This window comes from Peromyscus eremicus, chromosome 12, assembly GCF_949786415.1.
Source record: "Peromyscus eremicus chromosome 12, PerEre_H2_v1, whole genome shotgun sequence".
In the NCBI taxonomy this organism is placed as follows: domain Eukaryota; kingdom Metazoa; phylum Chordata; class Mammalia; order Rodentia; family Cricetidae; genus Peromyscus; species Peromyscus eremicus.
The window spans coordinates 13295253-13320999 of record NC_081428.1 but is presented as its reverse complement, the minus strand read 5'-3'; the positions used below and the strand labels follow the sequence as shown (position 1 = coordinate 13320999).

The 25747-nt window shown below is 41.6% G+C and overlaps 3 protein-coding genes across 9 annotated transcripts in view; 2 read left to right on the top strand and 1 right to left on the bottom strand.

The window, feature by feature from the left end:
* The window catches only part of Jam2 (junctional adhesion molecule 2), a 49894-nt gene extending 43115 nt beyond the window's left edge, over nucleotides 1-6779 (top strand). Inside the window, exons 8-10 of the mRNA XM_059277587.1 lie at nucleotides 456-471; nucleotides 2897-2939; nucleotides 4796-6779. Of these exons, the coding sequence (XP_059133570.1) occupies nucleotides 456-471; nucleotides 2897-2939; nucleotides 4796-4828 (92 nt within the window). The 3' untranslated portion in view covers nucleotides 4829-6779. The remainder of the gene's footprint in view (nucleotides 1-455; nucleotides 472-2896; nucleotides 2940-4795) is intronic.
* A 4147-nt stretch (nucleotides 6780-10926) lies between these two features.
* Atp5pf (ATP synthase peripheral stalk subunit F6) lies at nucleotides 10927-19251 on the bottom strand. Of its 4 annotated transcripts, none has more exons than XM_059277816.1 (5): nucleotides 19184-19251; nucleotides 18559-18733; nucleotides 14861-15039; nucleotides 11568-11692; nucleotides 10927-11058 (listed from the first exon to the last, which is right to left on the bottom strand). In XM_059277816.1, the coding sequence occupies exons 3-5, from the start codon at nucleotides 15022-15024 to the stop codon at nucleotides 11021-11023; spliced, it is 327 nt and encodes a 108-aa protein (XP_059133799.1). In that variant the 5' UTR covers nucleotides 15025-15039; nucleotides 18559-18733; nucleotides 19184-19251; the 3' UTR covers nucleotides 10927-11020. The 4 variants fall into 4 exon arrangements, with proteins under 4 accessions (XP_059133799.1, XP_059133798.1, XP_059133802.1 ...); XM_059277815.1 differs by lacking the exon at nucleotides 19184-19251 and adding an exon at nucleotides 18883-19126; XM_059277819.1 differs by lacking the exon at nucleotides 19184-19251 and having other exon boundaries at nucleotides 18692-18715.
* The window catches only part of Gabpa (GA binding protein transcription factor subunit alpha), a 29228-nt gene continuing 21835 nt past the window's right edge, over nucleotides 18355-25747 (top strand). The window contains exons 1-3 of one of the 4 annotated variants that reach the window (XM_059277814.1): nucleotides 18355-18737; nucleotides 21361-21462; nucleotides 24785-24929. In XM_059277814.1, coding sequence (XP_059133797.1) covers nucleotides 21386-21462; nucleotides 24785-24929 — 222 coding nt within the window. In that variant the 5' untranslated portion in view covers nucleotides 18355-18737; nucleotides 21361-21385. Of the gene's footprint in view, nucleotides 18738-19068; nucleotides 19276-19648; nucleotides 19743-21360; nucleotides 21463-24784; nucleotides 24930-25747 lie in introns of those variants that run through there. The other 3 variants (XM_059277811.1, XM_059277812.1, XM_059277813.1) reach the window with 3 other exon arrangements.

The window sequence follows — 25747 nt, the reverse complement described above, 5'->3', positions numbered from 1 at the left end:
AAGTATCTGGGATTGTAGGTTTGCACCACCAGGCCCAGCTCCCTACCTTATTATCTGGGGCCTGTAAGGTAATTTTTACAGAGGCAAACTTGAAATTACTTAATAATAGTAACACTACCTTGAGACCACATTTCAAAGAAATGTTAGCCCTACACCAAAAGAATTCCATTATTTTAATGAATAAGCTGATGAGATGATGATTATACTTTAAATTTTGATAACATTTTTGGAATTTTGTTTTCTTCTGGATTATAAAACCAACTAAAGTATCCTTGATTTTACCCCTGAGCCCTCAAAGCCCAACCACTTGTTGTCCGTATGCCCTTTGATAGGAAATTTTCATTTAGAAGGTACAAATGTTGCAGGTGAGACTCAAAGGGAGTCAAGCCAAAGTCATGGTAGATGGATCTGCCTAGTAATTCTTGCACTAATGATATATACTTGTTCTTTTGTAGAAGAAACTTCCTTCCAGTAAGTATCCTTTTGCAACACTCTTTTCTTCATATCTTTTATTCTTTAATCCTCTGTTTAATGTCAAAAGTAGTTTGTGTAGAGTAATCCTGTTAGAAGTTAATTTAATTGCCTTCGTCAAGAAATACATACTACCTCTGTCCTTGTGCCTGCTTATAAATGACAAGAGAAGAATCATGGTCCCTAATTTTGTAGTCATTTCCATAGTACAACTTTAAAAACACATTTCTATGTTTCACTAAGCTGAAATTTTTCAAATAAGCTTCCACTTAGTACTTTCTACACTTAACTGAAATTTCATCAGTTTGGGGCCCAACACTGCTCCAGGCACTGCCATTATATCAGTTTTTTCAAAAAGGCCAAAACACCCACAAAATCTCTATTGGAAATCATGTATCAAAATCAGTATCAACACGGGGCTTACACTCCAGGAGCAGGAAATAACTAACCCTGTACACTCTAGGACATTGCCGAGTGTGACAAGTGAAAAAGGAGAGAGTATGAAGACTTGGAGTGGAGACTATCACTTAAATAGAGGGTCTAGAAGGGGCCTAGGTGATGTTTGGTAAAGGCTGAGGAAGGAAGCAAGCCAAGCAGAGAGCCACAATGGTGTTCTCGTAAGGGAGAAAAAAAATGAAAGTGCTCAAGGTCAGGATGTCCGGTGTATGGGGAGACATGAAGATGAGCATTGTGCGTCCAGCAGTGAGGGAAAGAGGCGATAAACACAAAAGTCCTGGGGGACAGACTATACAGAGATGTTGCAAAGCACTTTTGAGGATTCTGAGGTATTTGGCTTTGGTTCTAAGTAACATAGGAAGTCCATGAAGGACTGTAAGCAGCTTTAAAATTTTTAATTCTTTAATGTCCATCTTGATTTCTCTGTTAAGAATAAACTTTAAGGGAAAAAAAATGAAAGCAGGTAGAGCAATTAGATAACAAACAGAAACTAAGACAAGACAACATAGCTTATGGTCCCAACATGGTAGTGTTGGAGTACTTGAGGGTTTTATAGCATAGTGGATATATTTTCAGCAATTAACTGATCGAGATTCAGGCTGTTAGGAGAAAAGTCAAGTGGGAGGTGGCTTCAGGGTTACAAGACATATCCTCTACTTACTGAATGCGGAAGATTGTAGGAGATGTGGCCTTGGGAGCAGGGTCAAGGGGAGGGGAGGTCCAGAGTGCTTGAACTTTCAGTATTCAAATAAGCTTATTAGACTATTAAGTAGAAATAATCAGTAACAGAATATATGCAAATCTGGAGTTTGGGGGGAAATATTTTTCTTCTTTTTTAGTTTACTTTTATGTGACTGAGTGTTTTGCCTGAATGTATGACTGTGTACCAAGTGCCTACAGTATCCACAGAGGCTAGAAGTGGGTGTCAGATCTCCAGGAGTTGGAATTACAGATGGTCGTGAGCCACTGTAGAGGTGCCGGGAGCCCAGTTCTCTGCAAGATTACCAAGTGCTCTTACCCACAGAGAAATCTAACCCCTGGGGGAAAATACTTCAGCTGTTAACAAAAATGCTCGAGTCCTGCATAAGACATGATGAGATCATCAAAATCCCAGTTTTGCTGCACTTGATCTGTGACTGACCTCCCTTTATATACAAGCATGGCAGATGGATCCCGTTTACACATTCTTCCCTCTTCCCAGCTGGCATGGCTTGTCTTAAATCCTTTGAAGACTCACCTGTCATTGACTTCTTGCCTCAACCCTGGTATCTCAATCTCGTGCTATCCCAGTACAAACACAAGTCAAAGTCTAAAATATCAGAATTAGCAAAGGGGCAATTCAGGAGAGAGCTGCCTGGGGGTGCGGCCACTACCCAATCCCACGCCAGCACCAGGCAACCGTGAGCACTTCAGGTTTTTATTAAGATGAAAAGTGAATGGAGGGTTTTGAACAAAGTGAAAAGTGATCTTAAATAAGTGAGGGAGATTTATACTTTATTAATTTGAGCCTCTGTCAAATCAGACAGGAGTCTTCATAATCCAGGAAGGAACATTTTATTTCTTTACACCTTGTGTCTACTCATGAAATCTATAGTCTTCAAATTCATTTAGCTTCTACAAGAATCCCAATCAACACGTAAAACTTTGGACAAATGAAATTTCAGATTATAATAATCAACTTTTAAAATATTTAATGTTAATATATCAGGTTGAAAATAAATCTCGTTTGTATATTCCACAGAAACAATTTAGCATGTTAGCCTCAGGCTACATTTTGTTGCTGAGGGTTTCACACAAACCTGTATGTACTTTGCTGCATGGCTTCTCTGGATACTGTCTATAAATGTCAGAAAGCAGGCTGGGCTGTTGGGTTTTCTTCCTGCCTGGCTAAGATAGTCCTGCTGAATGAGGATGGGTTCCAGTTGGAAGTAATAATATAGTAAATACTGTCTTTATGTTCTACAAACAGGAAGGGTAGTCCTGCATCGAAAGCCACTCCAATGAGCGAAAATGTGAGTACTAGTAAAGCATGTTATTAGAATAGGTATATTAGGGACTGTAGCAGAAAAATGAAGAAAATGTATGGATTTCTATTACTTTAGATTGGTATCTACCACTGGTACACTAAAGGATCTAAGTAGTTCCTTTCCATCTGGATTGGCATGATAAAGATGTTTGGTATTTACGGAGCAATTACAGGAAGTGATTTTCATCATATTCTGTTGAGGGTATTCAGTTCTAAGTCTACCTCTGTAACATGAATCCTAAAAGGGCTTATTAATAAGAAAAAACCTGGAGCCAGATATTGGGGTGAAAGCTGAAAGATCAGAGAAGCAGAGCAAGCCACAGCCAACCTCACCTTGCTGCCAACTCCTCAGTTGATCTTGTTTTCTTGGACTGAAAGCCTGGGTCCTCACCCAAAACAATCTCAGCTGAACTGCCTTTTTCCTACCTCCTCACGTCTTATATACCTTTCTGTGTCCTGCCATATTACTTTCTGGGATTAAAGGCATGTGTCCTTCCCAAGCAAAGACATGAGATCTCAAGTGCTGGGATTAAAGGTGTGTGCCACCATGCCTGGCTCTGTTCCTAGTGTGGCCTTGAAATCACAGATCTAGATGGATCTCTGCCTCCTGAGAGATAGGATTAAAGGTGTGTGCCACCACTACCTAACCTCTATGTCTAATCTAGTGGCTGTTCTGTTCTCTGATCCTCAAGCAAGTTTATTAGGGTACACAATATATCACCACATACCTCCTTAATGTGACTGGGTCTGGCATTTTTAGCTGTTTTTGATAGATGAGAAAATTAAGTCAAGTTCTCACAGGCTAACCCTGGTGGAGGTGGAGCCCAGGCACCCTGTGTCTTTGAAGTCTGACCTGGTAGATGGCTACTTCCATGCTGTGGTTCTAGACTTTTATTCCAAGCATTTGGAAATGTTAGGGGCATAAAATAGCACCTGCTACTGCAGTAAAGGAAATTATCATCTAGTTGAGACCAGTTAGGAACATCATTTGGACATGCTGGACTACTTTTTGGCAATATAATAGAGAGGGGACAGGCAACATTCTCAGAAGCTTAAATCCTTTCCTGAGAAAAGAGGATTCTCAGAACCCTTCAGAACTCTGGGGAAGGGATTCTCAGACTTCTTCCAGCAGAATTCAGGCATCAGCACCTTAAACATTTAAGTGATTCTAGTAGACAGTAGTATATAATACCCATTTATCGCTTGTAAAGGTTTTTTTTCCTGTAAATTCATTTATAATTTACTTTTGTTAGGATCTATGACAGAAGTCACTATGTTTTGTAGTTTACTACACTAACCTTTAATTAGGGAACAAATATCATGTCCTATCCTCATCTGTAATTTACAGAGAAAAATCTTTAAGATTGTAATAAAATAACGTCATCCTGTCAAATAATAAAAAGGACTTTGTCTCTAAATGAAAGGGATCTCGATATCTCTCTCTCTCTCTCTCTCTCTCTCTCTCTCTCTCTCTCTCTGTCACCCTCATCAGCTCCCGAAGTCTCCGTTCACTTCTGTCCTGTGGTAGGTTTCCCACCTCAGTGTTGGGCCACACTGCTCTGTTGCCCTGGCGCTATTGGAAGAGCAGCAAGAGTGCCCTAGCACATGCCTAGCAAGCTCCATTCCTCTTGCTATAACTTCAGTCCAAGTTCTTTATTGTCAGCAAAGGTCAAGCTTCTTGGCTTCCAGCTTTTACTTAATTATCCATAAAATTAGATTTAGTTACATATAGACTAACTGTAACTCTAAGAACCTTATAGTTTGATATTGTTAAGATTTATATGAATGTTTTTATATATGAAGTAGCACATTATATTTAAGATTTTTTTCTTTCTTTTCTAGGATTTCAAGCACACAAAATCCTTTATAATTTAAAAGAATTCCACTTTCAAGATGCACCAAAACCACAGCTGTCACACAAGTTATTAAAATATTATAAAAATCTGCTTTGTCTTACATTTGCAAAGAGATGGATGAGGAGATGACATCATAACTTTTATGACCTCTAATTCACCTGAAATTGTTATTTTAAGCAGAGTTCTTGCCATCACCTAAAGTACAACCTGGTATCTTGTGTCTGAACTAAAGAGAAGGGAAATACCTGGTAATATTCAGTTTTGTGGAATGCAAATGAACGTCAATGAAAGTCTAAGTTTAGAACTTCAATAGATCATACTGACTGCGAAGCTAATCCACGAGGAGAGTATACACTGCAAGTGCTCTCCGTGCGAGAGTGGCTTATGTGTTCAGGAAGTACTCTGAAGGATGGAAACTCTGGTCTCAAAATTCCCACCAGAACCTTCTTCTTACCTCCAAATAACCCTTATTCCCGTGGTCCCTTGTCTCTAATATATCCATCTGTACAGGAAGTCCAGGGCTGGGTCTTCCGCCCAAGGATTTGTACTTTGTGTTTACTTTCACCTCGCAGAACCAAAAACAACACGAATGGAGCTGCTTGCTGCTATTTCCATCTCCTGAGACTCCCTTGGAGAGCTCAGGGACCCGGACATCAGAACGCACTACTGGAACCTACACAACTTCGGAGACACCTTTCTCGGCATGAATGGTGATCTCCCATCTATCCCTAAAAACAATTCTGCGCTGGGCTAGTCCCTCACTGCTGAAGATAAGGGGTTGCCAATCTGCTTCTAATGGAAACAGGACATGGGGGAGAGAAGCGTTTGCCCTATATATAAAATGTAAACAAAAGAGCTCATTTTCACTCCCAGCTTGCTTGATACAGCAAAGGCACATGAGAAACCATGGCTGATGGTTTCTAATGGGTCTAATGTTTTCTGAACTGTTTAACCACAAAGGCCAGCGGCTGATGTCAGAATATGAAATTCCCAGGGCTCAACAGTAAAACCAGTCCTGTTTGGGACTGGTTTGCCCATACTGAAAACAAAATGTAACTAGGGATGTCTAGTTCTAGGTAATAGCATGAGAAGGTCATTTGTCAGCTTTAAACATGGTTAAATTGGCGTCAAAAGAGTTTGTTCTTTCTACCCAAAAAGCAAAGCAGATTCTTGGGATTCACTGAACAAACGGAGTAGGTTGTTACTGAGTCCCTGTAGTGATCAGGTCACTGAGGAGTTGCCCCAGTACTGCCATACTGCTCCCCTGTAACTGTGTGGCCTTCAATCCTTCTCAGCAGACTCCTTCCTAAAGGTCTCACTTCTGTAATATGCTCTGCTCTCAAGGTCAGAGGCACACTTAGTGGAGCCAGCAAACTCTACAAACAACAACACAGTAGATACTTTAACTCCCATGCTTCCTGTTGCGACCACTCGTTTCTGTCACACAATGAAAACAGGCAAGTAAGTGTGCCTCTGTTCCAAGAAAACACAACTCACAAAACCAGTGACAGGGGTGGGATTTACCCACAGGGACAATCTCCTCATTCCTGGTAGCAAATGACAAACAGACACCTGTGGTGTATAAGAAATCAGGGTAAATGTTGCCTATGCCCTGACTCTGAGACTTGCTTTGATAGGAAGAATGCTGTCCTTCTGCAGTGCCAAGTAGACATACAATCTCAAGGATGCCTCTTCAGGCCACACACCACCATCACAAGATCAACTGCTTCAACTTCAATGACACAAAGCCACAGTGTGAGAGGACAATTATGTAGTGCCTTAACTTCACTAATAGATGAAAAGCTTCCTGTCAACACACTGAAGCCTAGATTCCATTTATGTGATGTAAAAATCTAACAAAGTCTGTGCCAAATACCTATTATACATTATTAACTAAAATACTGTACACAGCTAAGCAGAGATCACTGAATAAAGAATACTTTCTTGTACACAAAGGCTGTAACTGCAAACACTAATCTTCTAGTTATGAAGTCTGTCAGTGGTCACTGCCATCCAGACTTGTCCATTTGCTGTTTTCTGAGACTTGAACACTAATAGTGTATCAAAATCCAGCATTTGGGTTTTATTTTTCCACAATGAACCTGTGATCTGGCTCTAGAAACTACGATCACAACCTTTGTTTTAGTATTGTTGCTATTGTAACTAGAAGCAACTTATTTTTAGTCAGGGTGGGGGTTAACTTAACTAAGTCGTGAGTGTTTATTTTTCAATACAACTTTACAAAGAACTTCCTTCATTCTACAGCTCACTTTTTGATGAAAGTCCACATTTCAAAAATAGCTACAGGCAGCTAAACTTTTTAGCCCCATTCAACAGAGCAGAGGAAGTCACTCACCTATTGTTCAGTAAAGCCCAGGAAACCCCTCCCGCTTGCCACCTGCAGCTGTGGGGTAGCTCTTCAGCAGCTCAAGATGAGAAGCTGACTCATGCCTCAGCCTGGATACCTGCCAACCTCTAAAGTCAGAGAATAAAAAGGGAAAATACTTATTGGATGCTTTACGCATGTATGTCAGAGGTGGGGAGACGGGGGTGCAAACCTCACTCGCTCTTCTCAGAGGTTAGTGAGGAGCCTGTCGTTTTATAGTTGGCCACTTCTCAGGTTTGCAGTACTTCTGCTAAAGGAGCTGGGGTCTTCGTGAACACATGTCCACCTGACCCACAGTTCAGACTTTTTTCTTCATTTTAATTCTCCAGTTCCTTATACTTTCTCTTCATCCTCAGTAACCTCTGGCTCACCCAGCCCTCTCTGGTCCCCAAACCTCTCTCTGTCTCCTACCCATTCTGTCATGGTGGGACACATCTTCATCCACTCTGATTTCCAGATCTCTGATCCGGTATTTAAAATGTATCTTACAAAGTCATCTCCAAGCATACTTCATTTTGACTGATTATCAGCCCATCTCCTTTCCCGTTTCCTGCTGTGAGGCTGTTATGGCCCTCAGTATTCTCCTATTCTGTCCTGTTGTGTGCCCCGTACCCCACTCCTAAGCCTCTATTTCATGGACCCCATCTGCCTCCCTGCGCTCTCCCCACATCTCCTCCCACCTAGATAAACATACTCAGCAGCTAGAAGCTAGAGTCCACACAAGAACTATGACACTTGTGTTTGTGCCTAATCCTTTCCAGTTCCATCCATTTCCTGGCAATTTCATTGTTCTTCATGGCTCAATAAAATTGTTATAATTCTTGTTTTTAAATGCTGTTAGTCATCAACATTATATGTAAATTCTAACCACACAGCCATCCCATCCCTAAATTTCTCCATCTTTAACTTCCTCATGGTGCCATTAAAACTGGAGTCTCAGGCTTTCGGCATCCTCACCTTTTCTGGGGCCTTCTCTCAAGACCCTCTTCAGTCACTTAACCTCTCCTGCTCCAAGGCATCCTTTCTCACCCCATCTGACAGCTTGCCCACATACTGTCATGTCTAATGACAACTCCCTTCTCTCTTCCCCTGGCTAAACACTTCTCACTCTTTCTTGATTTAATCAAGTCTACATTCCACAGCTGGGAATTAAAAGGCTCCTCCTGTCCCCTTACACATAAGCTCTCATATTATAACCCACCTGATCAGCCACATGCGATTCTTCTTTAATTACATTATTATTCACTGATCAAACTGAACTGTTTGTCTTTACAGTTTATTCTGCCCTTTTGAATACATGTATTTACAATACTTCCCTTGGAATACTAGTCCTCAGCACAAGCTATGGAAATTCTATCTACTCCAAATAGACAAGTCAAATTCAACTTGCTGTAGCACGGCCTTCTCATTTCCTAGCTGCAAGTTTCTTCTCTGAATTCCCAAGACATTTGATTCTTCTATTGTATTTATTCATTTCTGTGTTATAGCATAAGTAGGTATGGACATGTCTGACACCTCTACCAATCTGAAATCCCAAGAAAAAAGACTGACTCATGTTGTACAGGTCTTCATAAACCCCAAGGTATTTAATAGTATCTAACAGGAAAACAGTTCCTAAAAATGCTGAATACTTGTGAAGCACAGAGAATGATTAAATGTAACCATCTACTTAGAATATTAATAAAACATTATATTCTGATACAACTCAGTTTGTGTTCTATGGATTATTACTACATGAATTAAGGATGGACAGAAATTAGTTTTCCCTTTTAGCAATTAGGTGTCCATATTCCCACAGTTCTTATTTTATGTATGTGAGTAGTTGTCTACATATATGTCTGTTCACCACATACACCATGGCTAGTGCCATCAGACATGAGAAGAAGGAATCAGATCCCCTGGAACTGGAGTCCAGGATGGTTGTGAGCTGCCATGTGAGTGCTGGGAATTAAAACTCAAATCCTCTGGAAAAGCAGCCAGTTGTCTTAAGCACTGAGGCATCTCTCCAGCCCTAGCCACACATTTCATACCTTTTTTTCATTGCTTGTTTCTTGCTCAGGAAGACTTGGAACATTTTAGCAGTAGTAACTGGTAAAGAAACCCAAGTGAACTCTCATGTTTGTTGTTGTTACCAATCATTATACATTCATTTTTAATGTGTCATAGTTTTACTTGACCAAATTCAAAGACACACTATAATGTCTTTTTACTTTCTACAAAGAACATGCTTTCAAAATAATGAAGTGTGTCAACAAAGGACCTATTTAGTTTAAGACTAAAGGCAGATAATTTCCAATACTCATTTTATGATCATTTTCTGCTTTTAATGTGCTACCTATAAATGTTCTTAGAGATATACAAAATTGAGCATGGTTCCATGATCTGTAGTTGCATTTTTAAAGTAAACTACTGCTACTCAATTTCTTTTGTTTTGAGACAGGGTCTCAATACGTAACCCAGGCTGGCCTTGAACTCCCAATCTTCCTGTCTTCATTACTTAATATGATTACAGAAACATGCTATTATCCCCATTTTATTAATTTGTAAACTGACTTTTCCTTCTAAAAAGTATTTAACTACCGTTGAATTCCCTGAAGTAACTGAAGATGCAGAAACTTACCTTTCTAGATTTTAGGACAATACAGAACAGAGGGAATAAAAGGTTTATTCATAAAGACATACTTACGTAACAGGGCTACAGAAACGTTCTGCTGCTCAGAGACTGCAGGGTTGTACTTTCTACTGAAAATGATGACTGCACTGCCTATGCCTACCCCTTAGTGCTATCTTGAGATTGCTAATCCCCACTCCTGCATCCATGTAAGCTTAAGTATGTAGGGATGTATTAGTGACGAGAATGAATGAGAAGAGACGGGCATAGAAACAGACAGAGAATGACTTGGTCAGAAACCATCAAAGTTATGAGGAATCTTATTCTCCAATTTGCCCTCAAGGTCGTTAAAAGTTTAATAAACCCATATCCTGGCATGCCAGAGACACTGTCAGATATACGATGACGGGGCTATTTCCCTTTAAAAGGCTAACTTTCTGGAGCTCCACCTACAGTTGCCGAAACTTCGAAGTAAAGTTCCTGATCTGAAACATATCCCCAGGAAGTAACTGCTGCCTCTTTTATGGCTGGGCCAACAACGTTCCATACAGTTACATCTTTGAGAGCCTTTTGTTCCAAGCTACCTTCACTCCTGAATCCATACATACCATAACCTGAAGGCAAAAATGAGCGGACAATGGTTAAGACACAACAGACATTTCTGTGCATATTAAGTTACAGAGTTTAGTAAGAAAGCCATGACAAGGATGTAGAACCACTGCTTCAAGAAGGTAAATATATGTTGGCGCACGCCTTTAATCTCAGCACTCGGGAGGCAGAGGCAGGCAGATCTATGTGAGTTTGAGGCTAGCCTTGTCTACAAAGTGAGATCCAGGACAGCCAGGGTTACACAAAGAAACCGTGTCTTGAAACATACATCCCTGATCCAAAAGGTAAATACAACATCCTTCCCTTCACAGCACATTCCCTTAGGTGATGGCTCCACTACTAGAGGACAGCACTGTACACTGGGAAGAGTCTAGCAGGGATAAGCAATTTTACCCAACTTATCCAAAATCTCCATCTGCTTCATTCTAAGAAAATGAAACGATTTAGAAACAACCCAGAGACAAGTCAATGCCAAACACATACTCCACATCACCAAAGAATTTAAAGGACATTTGATAACTGGGAAATGAATGTTTATTTGAATTTTTTTAATTAGTTGTACAACTAATTCATGACAAATTACCAGATGAATTTTATAATATTCTTCAGGACTGGGGTTTTTCGATGACTTCAAATTTGGGATCTAAAAAGAGGGAAAAGTTTCAGGCTTAGCCATGCAACAAAAACAAGATTCGCTACAATGCTTGAAGTTTACCAGTTCTTAGATTTTTTTTTTTAAAGAAAACATCTGTTTTTAAACATGTACACAAAAACATAACAACTGTCAACCTTTCAACAGCTTCTGTGATAGGGATCTCTATTAGCCTATGCTGCATAAATGGTGTTGTGTAACTAGGCCAACCAAATGAGAAAGCTATCATAATTCACGTGCTCTCCTACACCGAAGTAAAACAGTGACCCGAAGGCTTCCTTTCGAAACACATCACGGTTGTAGGAACTCCACATGTAACTGTCATTTAACCTCCAAACAATCCAAAAAACTCTCCTGGATGAAGTACAGCTCAGTGGGAGCATTTGCATAACAGAGGCAAGGTACTAGGTTTGAGCCTCGCATGAACCCCCAAAAGAAAATGTATGTGAATATTCTCTACCTATAATAATCCCCCAAATTTAATTTGTGATTAGACTTACCTTGAAATTTGAAGGTAGGAAACGTATTCATGTCCCCTCCACCATACATTTGTTTAAGCTTATAAAGCTCTTTGTCCAGCTCTTGCTGATACTCTGGGCCAGTATCAACAGGTCCTCCAGATGTCCTATTGGACAAACGAACAAAGAAAACTGATTTTATGAACTAATTAAAAAAAAAAAAAAAACAAAACTGAAATTATACTTTATCATTAAGTTTTAAGAGATTTTAAAGGTACACCTATGGGGTAAAAAGAAAACTCTTTAGGATTTGAGTTAATTCAAATTTGTTTCAGAATAGGTTTCAGAGATGAGGTAACTTCAAACAAATCTGTAAACTCAAGGTTTGTTAGCATCAAAGATACTTACTAATCAGACCCTCTCAGGATCTGAGTTGCAGTATATGGAAAATGATGCAGTTCAGATAAAAAAAGAAGAAACCCAAACCAGTAAAACAAGAAATCCCAGCAAAACCCAGACCATCGGAGACCTGAACTGTTAGGCCTGGGAGCTGCTAAATAATAAACTGATAAAGGGACCGGGGAGATGGCTCAGCAGTTTGGAACATGTGCTGCTCTTGCACAGTACTCAGGTTCATTTCCCATCACCCACCAGTGGTTCACCAGTTAACCAGTTCACCATTAACACCAGTTCTAGGGGGCCTAACACTCCCTTCTGACCTCCATGGGCACCAGGCACACAAGTTGTACACACACACACACACACACACACACACACACACACACACACACGTGTGTGTGTATATATATATATATATATATATATGCAAAACACTCATACACATTAATGAGAAATAACAACAACTAAAGAGTTATTACAAACAGATGGGTCTCTCAAATACCCAAGGTCTGTATGTTGTACATATGTATGGAGGCCAGGGGTCAATGATGACATCTAGTGACTTCCTCTACATCTTTCTCTCTCCATTTTGATTTTGGAGACAGGATTTCCCACTGAACCTGAGTTCATGAAATAGCTAAACTGGCTGACCAGCAAGACCCCAAGGATGTCCTGTCTCTGTCTACTAATGTTCAGATTAAAGGCAAATGCTGCTGTGGCTACAGCATCAGACTTTTTACATTGGTGCTGGGGATCCAAACTCTGGAACCTCTTTATTATGCAAGAACTTTACCAACTGAACCACTTTCCCAGTCCTCAAGACTCTTACTGACTGCATGGTTAGTTACCATTAGAGTTCCAAAATAATTATCTGGCACTTAAACTTCAACCAAGTGGGTCCAACCTTTGACATCTGCCTTAGTTAGGGTTACTATTGTTATGATGAAACATCACTACCAAAGCAACTTGGAGAGGTAAAGCTTATGCTTCCATATCACTGCTTATCATCAAAGAAAGTGAGAACAGGGACTCCAGTAGGCAGGAACCTAGAGATGGGAGCTGGTGCAGAGGCCACATATGGAGGGGTGCTGCTTACTGGCTTATTCCATATGGCTTGTTCAGACTGCTTTCTTATAGAACACAGGACTTCCAGCGCTTGGTGGCCCTACCCACAATGGTGTGGACCCTTCCACATCAATCACCAATTAAGAAAATGCCCTACAAGCTTGCCTACGGTCCTATCTTAGGGAGACATTTTCTCTGTTGAAGCTCCCTCATCTGATACCTCTAGCTTAGGTCAAGTTGACATAAAACCAACAAGCATACACTTGAACTTGACACTTACCTACAAAGCTCACGCTTGAAATTGTGCATATTCCTCCTATGCCCCATACCTCTGGGATCACAAGTGTGTGATTCTCCAAATTTAATGCTTTCTAGTTTTCATACTTTAATCTGACATCATTTTTCCATCCTAAAAGATATAACCTTCCTATTCCTACTTACCTATCTAGTCTTTAAAACTATTATTCTTAACCTGGTATAGTACTTGATGTGTCTTCCAGTTGGTTGAGAACAAGCTATAAGCAAAATCATGAGTAAATTCTTTCCTTTTCTTTTCTTTTTACACTGGGAAGATGATTTACAGCTGCCCAGGAGACACTCAAAAGAGTAGAATGCTCCCAAGCACTGCCTTCAAAGCCCTAATGTGAACTTCTCCAAAATACCTTTCAAAAATGTCTCCAGCTGGGAAATGTTTCCTTTCAAATCTCCAAACACTAGAAACCACCTAGTATCTAACCATTTACGTATACTTGTTTGTTTATAAGCTTTCTACTTCCATCAGGTTTTAAGAATCTGCATGTTATAAAAACATGGCCCATATCAATTAGCCCTCATTGTGGTGATACTGTGTTCCCCAAAATATTGTGCACCCTAATAAACTTATCTGGGGTCAGAGAACAGAACAGCCACTAGATATAGAGGCCAGAAAATGGTGGCACACATGCCTTTAATCCTATCACTTGGGAGGCAGAGATCCATCCAGATCTCTGTGAGTTTAAAGCCTGACTCACGCCTTTAATCCCAGGAAGTGAGCCTTTAATCTCAGGAAGTGATGGCAGAAAGCAGAAAGGTATTTAAGGTGTGAGAACAGGAACTAGAGCTGGTTAAGCTTTTAGGCTTTTGAGCAGCACAGTTCAGCTGAGAGGCATCCAGTCTGAGGAAACGGGATCAGCTGAGGAATTGGCAAGGTGAGGTGGCTGTGGCTTGTTCTGTTTCTCTGATCTTCCAGCATTCACCCCAATAACTGGCCTTGGGTTTGGTTTTATTAATAATACTCTTTAAGGATTCATGCTACACCTCATGTTCTTTATAAATGACAGAAGACTAAAGAAAAGAATTATACACTCCTGTGTTATCATTTTCCTAAGATTTAGGGGTTGAACCAAATGATGCATAGATTGGACATTCATCTCAAATGTGTGGTTTGCAATCATGTTTTTCCAAGTCTTACTTTAAGCCATTTTGAGTGTTTTGTCATTTCCAGTGATATATCACCATGAAAACATCCTTAAAGAGAAAAATGCTGTTTACGTACATCCCCAAATCACGTCACAGAAAAAGCCAAAAATGAGAGTTGGAATACACTGACTGTATGTTTTGCCCAATCATTCTTAGTTCTATGATGTTAAGCTAATCAATGTCTCTGGGACTCAATTTTCTTAGATAGCTACTAAATGAGTTCAAGATGCTGTGCACTTCTGTGACTTATTTCATTATAATGACATTACTGTGTCTATACTTCAAATGACAACAGATTTACTGGAACTGTCCTTGGAGCCTTTATAAAGAAGACACAGTTAGGACTTACATCTTGAAATCTGCATACTTTGAATATTTATAGTCACAGTGCACTTGGTCATCTCCCCACTTACTGTCGCTTTGACTTGTACGCTCTTATCTTGTCCACGAAGAGTTTCTGTACAGGATCAAGTTCCTTATTAAACGCCACCGCTGTCACACCAATGTTCCTCCTCAGATGCACAGAGACTGCCGAGCGAAGGACAGAGGAGAGCCTGAAGAGCCTCTGGAGAATCATGGTGAGCCTCTGGTACTGGACAAGCATCAGAAGGTTATGCACTTTTCATAAAACACCCCAAATGCATCATGTGGTGAGACCTAATTCTATCAGTTAAGTTACAGAACTATACTGCACCGGAACTCAGGCTATATCTGGTCATTCACAGACATATGTAATGACCCTTCCATTACAAAACCTTTGCTTTTTACCAAAAGGCTCTGGGACATAGGAGCAGCTGAGAGTTCTAGGAGGGTTACAGCAGAAAGAAAGCACCAAGTCTGGGGTGATGCTTTTTTTCTCCCAGGAACTTGGACCTAAGGAAACAGTGAGGCGAGGCTCTCAAGACCATTACTTGTCTCCAGCAGGAAAAGACACTTTGCTCATAATGTGCCAGTTTCCATGACCCCTCAAAGGGCCAAAGGGCGCTGGACAAAGAGAGTAAAGACAGTTGTCTTAGCCAGGAACGAGAGGCTGGAAAGTTCCACTTCACAGGCCCACAGGAAGGAAAAGAGCTTTGCCTGCTAACAGCAGCAGGATCCTATCCACTTAACACTGTAACAACCAAATCAGCTTCCAACAGAAACAGTAAAGGAAAACAACCACCCCAAGTGAGCCCTGCAGTAACAGAGAGATCAGATGATAGAAGCTCATCAGAGAGTTTGCACAAGGTCAAAGTCAAAATTTAAAAATCAGAGCTTAGCCTTTCAAGTCCTTAGACCTCCTGAAGCTAAAACAAAGTAATTTTCTAGCTAAAAATGTTCTTAGATACATTAAAGGACAGGATAATTCTTTTTTTTTTTTTTTTTTTGGTTTTTCGAGACAGGGTTTCTCTGTGTAGCTTTGCGCCTTTCCTGGGACTCACTTGGTAGCCCAGGCTGGCCTCGAACTCACAGAGATCCGCCTGGCTCTGCCTCCCGAGTGCTGGGATTAAAGGCGTGCGCCACCACCGCCCAGCCAGGATAATTCTTGTTGAGACCTGAGTTAATGATTTACAACTCAAATGCAAAAATATTCCTAATTACAACAAATACATTCAAGCAGGAACTCCAAAAGGAAGAGCCAGGGAAGCTGAAATTTAGCAGAAGAAAAATTTCTCCAGATCTAGACTTAGCTTATAAAGGGAAAGGGATCACCAACCCCTAGTGAAATGGCAATAGAAGGACCACATTTCAACAGATAGGGGATAGGTTCGTAACGTTCCTCTAGACCCTGGGAAATAAAACCAGCCCTCTCCCACCTCACATCTGTTTAATAATCATTGTGCTACAGTCTGCTGTATCACAGTTAATGCTGCTCAAACTGTGACAAAGGATCACTCAAAGCCCCGAGGAAAACCTGCTCCCACCCAGATTTTATCTGTATCCGCCTGCTGAAACCTGACTTCTACTGAACTGTGAGGACCCATGGCAGTGGGCACATTGCTACTAGTGTATATTAGTGGAGAAATAGGAACAAGGATTTAACAACCTTTACAGCAATTTGACAAATTAATTTGTCCCTTGAATCTGGTGAGGACAGTTACAAAAGTGGTGGTAGACGGGATAGCATTTGATCCCCAGAATCTGCGCGTTCTGTTTCCTTTTGGTTGTCTCTAAAGTCAGGATTGGCCGCAAGCTTATGCTAGCACCGGGGAGGCAGAGACAGGCAGATGTTTGGACTCAGTTGATAACCCAGTCTTCTTGGCAAGACCTTGGACACTGACTGACCTTGTCTCAAAAACCAACATGCATAGTACCTGGAGAGTAACAGCTGAAGCTGACCTCTGGCTGCCAGAGAAACACGTGCAGAAGTGCCCACATACACCTACATAAATACACAGATGCACACAGACAGACAGATAGAATTACATAGAGGGGTGGGAGTAGACCTTTACCACTGAAAGTTTGAGAATCATTAACTACAAGCCAGCAGAATGGCACAGTGGTTACTAAACCTATGTGAAGGGAGTAATTTTATCTCCCAGGGCACATTTGTTGTCTCAAGACAATTTTAGTTGTCCTGAATAGGTTGGATGTAAGTGTCTTGTAGTGGGTGGGTGGGGATCGGCCACACTTCTATACCCCTACAACATGAAAAGTAACAACCCTCCCTCTCTCACTTCAAAAGGTTAGGCAGTCTAAAGTGTCAATAATACCAACTCCAACAAAGCCTCGAATAGCATTTAGTACTGCTCAAAGATATCAAACAAGCAGAGGGATACCATTCACTGACCAGGATGAAAACATTTGAAGAAATTAAAGTCTTGATTAACGTGTCAGTCATAATCTACCAGAGAATTATACAGGTGAAAGGGCTAAAAGCAAACAAAGAAACAGAAGGTCCTGATATCAGGAAAGTATAACCCAACTCAATGTCTGTCTTCCTCTCTGGAAATCTGGGAACACGTAACATACATCAGTAAAGGCAACAACACTTGTTTAGCCCTAGACATTTTGAAAAATACATTCTCCACTTAAGGAAATACCCTTTAAGAGTTAGGGGAAGGAGGTCTTAGTCTTGCTTTCAGTTGATAAAAATTATATCTAAGGAAGGTTATTGTTTACCTAACATTTTACAGTCAACCTGCTCTCAAGCTGACTGCAAAGACTGTCATTTCTTCTACAAAAACAGGCAAAAAGGTTCCAGCTTTCAATAACGTAGCATCAAAGTACTGATTCTCAATTCACATTTCTAATTTACCCCATTTCCTGAGCCCCAAACATACATGTATGTGTTTATCTGCCTCCTAAATCCGACACAATCATCCAAAACATGAACACATAGTCTCTTACCAAAACTACTTGTTGCTTCTCCTCTACTGCCTTCCACTTTTTCAGATTCAACAGTGAATACGGACTGTTCGCTAGCACATAGAAGAAAATGTCACCTTAAGTGTATAAAACATCTGTGACAAATTCTGTATTGATGGACTATCAGGAGCTAGCTGTCTGTGAAGGGTCTAATATTAAAATATCGGGGAAAGCATCGGGGGGAAAAAAATCAAAGTTCAAAAAAAGAGGCGTAGCATTGGGAAGGAGCATAGCTCTCCTATTTATAGCGATGACTGACCAGCCCGGCCAAAAGCTAGTCCGTTTGCTGCCTGTTAGTATGTAATCATAAATCAATCCACCGTTTCTAAAGTCAACCCATAAAGCTGTTTTAACACCATCGTTTCTAGACTAGATGCAAACTTTGGGGATATCACTAGTGCCCTTTTTTTCCGTCTTAAGGGGCCCGACCGGCGCTCCTGCATAATTCACAAGCTTCTGGCTCGTGCCTTGACCTTGGGCTGCCCCAAGTGGGCTGCAGACCCATCCCCGCGCCCTTCTGCCTTCCGTGCGGGTCTGTTCTGCCCTCAAAGGGGTATTAACGGTCTTCTTGTGTCTAAGGCACAGCCTGGTACTCAGCACGGCCGAGGTCACCTGTGACCTCAGGCCGGGCCGGGCAGGTGCCAAGGGCACGGGGCTAACCCTCTGCGACTAGAGCAGAGGTGACAGGCAGCCCTTGGCTCGTGAAGAAACCCAGAATCGCAGTCCCAAGAGGCCAAGCCAGCCGGGTTACCCTCCCAGTCACCTTGCACTGAGTCCCGAGCTGCCAGAGTCCCCGCCGCCGCCACCGTTCTACTTCCGGCCCTGGCTCCGCCTACACACGCCTACCCGCCATCGCAGTGCATTATGGGCCGCCGCTTCAGTCGTTCGACGCTCACCGGACAGGAAGCGCCTCGGAGACAGTCTGCGACCGGACGCCTCTAGGTGAGACAGAAGCCAAACAGGAGGAGGAAGTGGAGGGCAAGTGCTTCCGGGTCCCATAGCTAAGACTCCGCCATCTTATCTTTCCTTCACTTAACTTCACCCCTTTCTCCCCTCTTGGAAAACAGTGCACTGTACGCATGCGTACTTGGTTCTCTCTTCTAGTTCAGGCCTCCCTTCGGAGTCAGCGTCTTGTTCCGTGGGGTTGGGGAGGTGGCTGCAGTGTGTGTGGGGGGGAAGCGAGCTCGTCACACCGAGCGGCTAGGGGCGTTTGTGCCTCGTGAGCCTCCGTTGCCGCCGGCGTTCGTGTCGCGCACCCTGCTGGGAGTTGTAGTTCCTGGCCCAGGGGTGCCTGGGAGGCGGGAGAGGGGCCGGGGTTCCTGAGCGCCGATTCCGCGGGAAGGGCCCCGGGGCCTCACTCAGCGAGTCGCGGGCGCGGCGCGGCTTACCCGGAGAGTCGCTGCACGTGGAGCCCGCGCCGCCGCCGTCCCCAGCCGGCTGTGGAGCGCGGCCGAGGGCCACGGGGCGGATTCCGGAGCTGGTGAGTGCGGCCGCGGGCTGGCGGGGAGCGCGGGCCCCGCGCGGCCGGCCTGGTTCCGGGGCTTCTTCCCCCCGCCGCGGCCCCCCCGCGGCCGCCTCTGTGTTTTGTTTCCGCTGGTCCCCGGCGCTGTGACTCCCATTTCCGTTCGGGGAGACTTGAGGGAGCCGGGTGGGGAGGGGCGGGAGAGGCTGTGCGGGGAGCCGAGGGGAGGGGCGCGGGGAGCGGCATGGTCCGGGGCCGGCGCGGCGGAACGCTGACGGCGCGCTTGTCGCCCGGCGCGGGGCGGGCTAGCCTCGGCGGCCCCGCGCTCCCGGGTCTCCCTGGAAGGGGCCAGACCAGCCTGACACCCGACTCAGCGACTCCCGCACCCCACATCCAGTTGCCCCTCTGGGACGGTCTCAGAATTGCACACTAATGCAAATGATGACTTCCAGTTCCTTTTGCGAGGAAGTCAGTGAAGGTTAAAGGTTAATGTACTTGGCCAGCTTTTTTTTTTTAATTAATTATTTTTTTTAAAATCATTGGCGTAGTGCAACAACGATGGAGTTCAGGGATTCCACCCTAGGGTTAACAGCGTGGGGAATGGTGCCAGTTCGTCGTTTCAAGATGCTGAGTAGTCGTTTGAAAATAGATCCGTAGGTAGGCCAGTGACATGGCCCGACAGGTAAAGCCACTTGCTGCCAAGCCTGATTATCCGAGTTCAACCCCTGGAACTCTAGTGGCAGAGAGAACTGACTACCACAAGCTGCCCTCTGACCTCCACACATGTGCACCTACAAACATACCTCACTATCTAGCTCTGGCTGACCTGAGACTCGCTGTTTAGACTAGGCCGCCTAGAATGCAGAGGTCTGTGTGCCTCTGCTTTCTGAGCCCTGGCATTAAAGGAGCGTACCACCACGCCTAGCAGTAAGTAAATGCAATTTTTAAAAAACCAATAGGTAGTTTGGACTAATGATAGGTCTGAGTGCTGGCAAGAGGAAATGATTTCAACAGATTCACCATCGTCACGTTCTTGGATACCATACAGTCGTCTTTAACTCCACAAGATACTGGCCACCACTTTAGTGCCTTTTTTTTTTTTTTTTTTTATTTGTATGCAGACCTGGGTGCCAAGGGGACTGAAGTCCATTTTACCTGTACTGCAAGTACAGAAGTGCATCTTGGGTACATGGTCATGAAGTAGTGAATTAAGTACTGAGATGTTAAGTTGGAAGAGTCAGGAGAGCAGATAGAGGCCAAGTACTGAATTAACACGGTTCACGGGAGTCTTGTGGCAACAACAACCAAAAAAAAACTTAAATCTTAGGACTAAAAAGTAAAATGGTAGTTTTGAAAACCTGAATGCCCTTCACCTGAAGAAGGGTCTTCAGTTTTTAACTTTTAATCAGATTTTGGTATTTGCTCTTTACACACACAACATAGATGTACATGCTGTCCTTTTTTCCTAATGGTGATTGCATTTTCCAGGAAATGCACAATACAATGTGAGTGAATTTCGTCTTGGAATGATTTGTACCTGTGCATTTCTTCACACCCTGAATTATTTTAGTTTGCTTTGGTATGAATTTCCTGTTTCTGTGCTGAGCTTTGCCAGCTTTGGGAGTTTGTCCCACCTTTTCTCTCTCTTTTTGGTTATTAATTAACTGAGGGTTTGGTCTTTCCACCTAATAGTCACTTTCAGTTCTGTTTTGTAACTTGTGCGTTAAACAAGAATTTTAATCTTTATGTAATCAGGCCAGATATTTAGCTAGACAGTTGTAATCCCTCTCCATGTTAAACTTCAGGTTTGAATCCAAGTTGCTTTAATATAGTTGCTCTAACTTTCATTTGCTTTTGTAGTGTCTTGAATTAACTTACTTAGACTGGGCCAACAAGTTCCAATAAATAAAGGAATGGAATCACCATATCAGGCTAATAAATGGCAATTTAAACAAAAACTAGTTTATAAATGTGGTATGTGAGCTTTCACATAGATAGAGTACCTCTCCTCCCTCCGCTTTAGTTCAGATTTGGTCTTTTTCTTGCATATCATTTTTGCTTATACAGGTGATGTTTAAAAATCTTGACATTGATCTCTTCTAGGACTGAACATTGAAAAACTTCAGCCATGACTAAGAGAGAAGCAGAAGAGCTGATAGAGATTGAGATTGATGGAACTGAGAAGCCAGAGTGCACAGAAGAAAGGTTGGCGGTTCTGAATTGACCAGTTTTTACTATTACTGGTATTCCAGGTTACAGTCAAGGACCAGACCAATGTGTTTAGTTTTGTGTGTCCTTGTCTGTCCCCATGTCCCTTCCGTCGTGTCGCACCCCCCCCCCCCCCCCGACTTAATAGGTCTGTAGCTCAGAGAGAAAGGCATTTCTGAAATATAAGCAGTAGTAATGGGCACACAGTTATAATAGCCTGTCCCCACCCCCACCTAAAAGGCATTTCTTTGTTTTTTATTCTTTACTAAGTGCTGATGACTTTTATTTCAAAGACAGTTTAATTCAACCTGAATTTAACAATAGTTATTTATGAATAACTGCTGTATATTAGTAACTGTCAGAAGTAAAATAAGACAGTTTCAAATGTCCTTATAAAAGTCGAAGAACACCTGTGTCCACAGTACTGAGCATAACGGTAAAAGTGTTGCTTCTTGGAATGACGATAGAGTCTTACCTGAAAGGGGGTGGTGATGAATTCAGAATCAAGGGAGAGATTCTGATAGAAACAGATTTGGAAAAAGTCAGTAAGGAGGTTGTGGAGATAGTAGCTAAGGTGCTATTGTACTCTGTAAAGCAGGAGACAAGCTAATTAATATACTGAAGCTAATGGGACTGAAAGGTCATAGGGGACTTCTACAGAGTAGCAAAAGACAGGCTGGGATGACTTAGATCTGGAGGGTCCTGAATTAAGAAGACAGCTAAAATTTAAACTTCAGTGCTAAAGAGAGCTTTGAATTGTTTGTTCCTTTCTGCAGCACAAGAATAGAATGCCTGGGGTCAGCTTAGCTGGATGGTTTTGACCTGAGTACTTTAAGAGCTTCTAGTTGAGTTGTCAGTATGGTCTGCAGTCACCTAAGAGTAGTCTAGAGCTATAGTATCTGCCCCAGAGATCACTGGTGATCTTGTTGGCAGGGAACCTCCGTGTGTCCAGTGAGCCTTTTTCTAGGGCTTTTCAGTTAGTCTGAGAAGGTGCCAAGGGAGAAGCCAAAGAAACTTTGTAGCATTTGGTCACACAGCTCAACCCTTGGTCAGGTTGGGAAGGAGCTGCAGAACTGGAGTCTAGCATGTCTACTTATTTTTATGCACACAAATACTCCTAAATGCTCCATAGAGCCTAAAGTGTTTATCACAGGCCCTTTGCAGGTGTCTGGGTGGTAGATTAGCTGTTAACATGTGGCTCAGTGTAAAGGAGGCCATAGGTGTTCTTCAACTCCAGCAGTTTGTTATGTTGCAGAAATTGAGAAACAGTAATGTGAGATCATCCACATTCCTTCAAAAGAAACTACTGATTAAGATTTTTAGATTTCCCAAGGTTTATAACTTTGCAACAAGAAACTTCGAAAGTCTTACTTAATACTTGGTATTCAGAGAAGTGAAATTTTAGAATCTGTTCTAAGGTAGCATTTGGATCTCTTAAAAATCATTATTACTAAAAAGGATAGGTTTCAGTGCTTAATAGCTGAAAAATATGCTGAAAGTGCTCACTTTCAAAAAAAACCAAAACATTCTTTATATTAACCAAGAATAATAATACACTATTATTTTAAAATAATATTGTTTTTAATCATGAGTGTTCTGTTTTATAAATTTTAAATATTTTAAGAAATGTGTTGTATATATATTCACTAAATATATATATTTTATATATATCATTATACTTGGAAAATATGTAAAAATAAAATGACATTGTGTATGTGTGCACACTCATGCACTTATACATGTTTGTGTGTGTTGAATGTGGATGCCTGTATACCATAGCATGCATGTGGAGGTCAGAGGTCAGCATCAGGTGTTCATCCTCACTATCCAGCTTGTTTAGACAGGCCAACCCAGCTGGCCTGTGAGCCTGGGATTTTTGCTGCCTTGTCTCCCATCTTACTGTAGGCGCACTGGTGAGATGTGTACTACCATACCTGCCTTTGCCTGGGTTCAGAGGATCCAAACTCTGATCCTCAACATGTACAGCAAGTGTTATCCTACTGAGCCATTTCCCTAGCCACTAACTCATGTTTTATTTTATTAGGAAATTTTATTTTTAATTATGTGTATTTCAGTTATGTATCTGAGTGTGAGTATATGCAGGTGAGTTTAGGTACCAGCAGAGGCAAAAGCATCAGATCACCATGCAACTGGAGTTTTAGATGGGTGTGAGCCACATGATGTAGGTACTCAGAACCAATTTATGTCCGTCTCTCCATCCGTCCCCATGCGTGCCCCCCCCAACCACTGAGGTATCTCACTGACTCCCACTTCATACTTATTTTAATAACTGTGAAGAGATTTAAGTCATATTTAAAGTTTAAATGTGTTGTGAAACTTAATTTAGTAAATACTATTTCCTCAGTCTTCTCTTTGACCACCCCCACCCCCACCCCCCACCCCCCCCACCCCGTAAGCATTTACAAGAGATATGTACAATTACTTATCAAGGCTTTTAACCTATTTGAATTGTGAAATAACAATGCAAAAGAGCTCTAAGTAAATTTTAAGGGCAATATAAATTCCTAAGACTAACCAGGCAGTGATGGTGCAAGCCTTTAGTCCCAGCACTCAGGAGGCAGAGACAGAGGCACGTAGGTTTCTGAATTCCAGGACAGCCAAGACTATTCAGATAAACCTCTCAAAAACCTAATAATTGGTTAGTATTCAAATTAAATTGCAAGTATTTATATTGCTATGCCTTATCAATTTATATTTACTAGATTATATTGGTAAGGAAATTGATTAGTAGAAATGATGTACAAAATTTTGGTTTTGATTTTTGTTTTGTTTTGTTTTGAGTTTTGAGATAGGGGCTCATATAGCCCAGGCTGGTTTATATTTCTCTATGGAACTGAGGATGGAGGATGACCATGAACTGATGCTCCTGCGTCTACTTCCCAAGTGCTGTGATTACAGGCTTGTGCCAAAATCTCAACAAATTTTACAGATTTTAAAGGACACAGTGTATTACCATGGTTCTGGGCCTTAAATTCTTGAAAATAACTTGAGAGGTAATATAAAGGCACACATTTCCCCTTAGATAGTATACATCCAGAACTTATTTATGTACTGGTGCATGCATTTATATACATAACTAAGCATGTTTTTAAGAGTGTTTTAAGTTTCAAATTAGCTATGAGATTTAGCGTTCATATTGACAGCATTAGTCCATGAGTCTAACAGCATCAAAGAAGAAATTAGTGCACACCATAGGAGGAAAGAAAGAGTTTCAAAGACCATGTATGTTTTTGGTATAGTGTTATCTTTATATCAGGATAACATGTGATTATTAACCTTTATCTCCATTAACATTTAGCATTGTGGAACAGACCTACACCCCAGCTGAATGTGTAAGCCAGGCAATAGACATCAATGAACCAATAGGCAATTTAAAGAAACTACTAGAACCAAGACTGCAGTGTTCTTTAGATGCTCATGAAATTTGCCTGCAAGATATTCAGGTAAGGTTTATCTCTGTAAATATCTATAAATATATCTGATATAAAATTTGAGCACTTAGAAATGAAAATTCTTTCAGCAAATTTCCTGTATCTAAAACTTAAAGATTGAGTAATAAAATTGAATTGCATGAATAATAAGTCACTCATTCCTTTTTACTTTCATGAATGTGAAAGTCAAATTAACGATGGAGTCGTGGGAAGCATTAAGAAGTGAGACTGAAGAAGTTTGTGCTTGCTGATTTAACTTAATATGAGTTTTCTCACCTTTAGAATGAGGGCCATTGACGGAATGGTTTGTGTTGCCTTTGCATTTTCTCTGGCAGTAAATTGGAAATATTTCCCATTGTAGTATTATTGTATGTTTGAAGCATCCTCACAGACTTAGTTTACCTTTTTTCCAGGTGATACTACTTTGTGTATAAGAAGTAACCTGAGTAAGATTGCTGAAGTAGTTTTCCATGACTTGACTTTTCTTTTTTGGGGGGGTTTTCGAGACAGGGTTTCTCTGTGTAGCTTTGCGTCTGTCCTGGAACTCACTCTGTAGCCCAGGTTGGCCTCGAACTCACAGAGATCCGCCTGCCTCTGCCTCCCGAGTGCTGGGATTAAAGGCGTGCACCACCACCACCCAGCTCTATGACTTTTCTAAAACTCATAATAATTGCTAGCATCTGTACACTTTTTTCACATTAACATATGAATGTGTATTTTGTCATTTTTTAACATTGTTTGCTTCGCTTTATTTTTATTTTATTATTATTATTATTATTATTTCTTCTAGATAGGGTTTCTCTGTGTAGCTTTGGTACCTGCCCTGGATC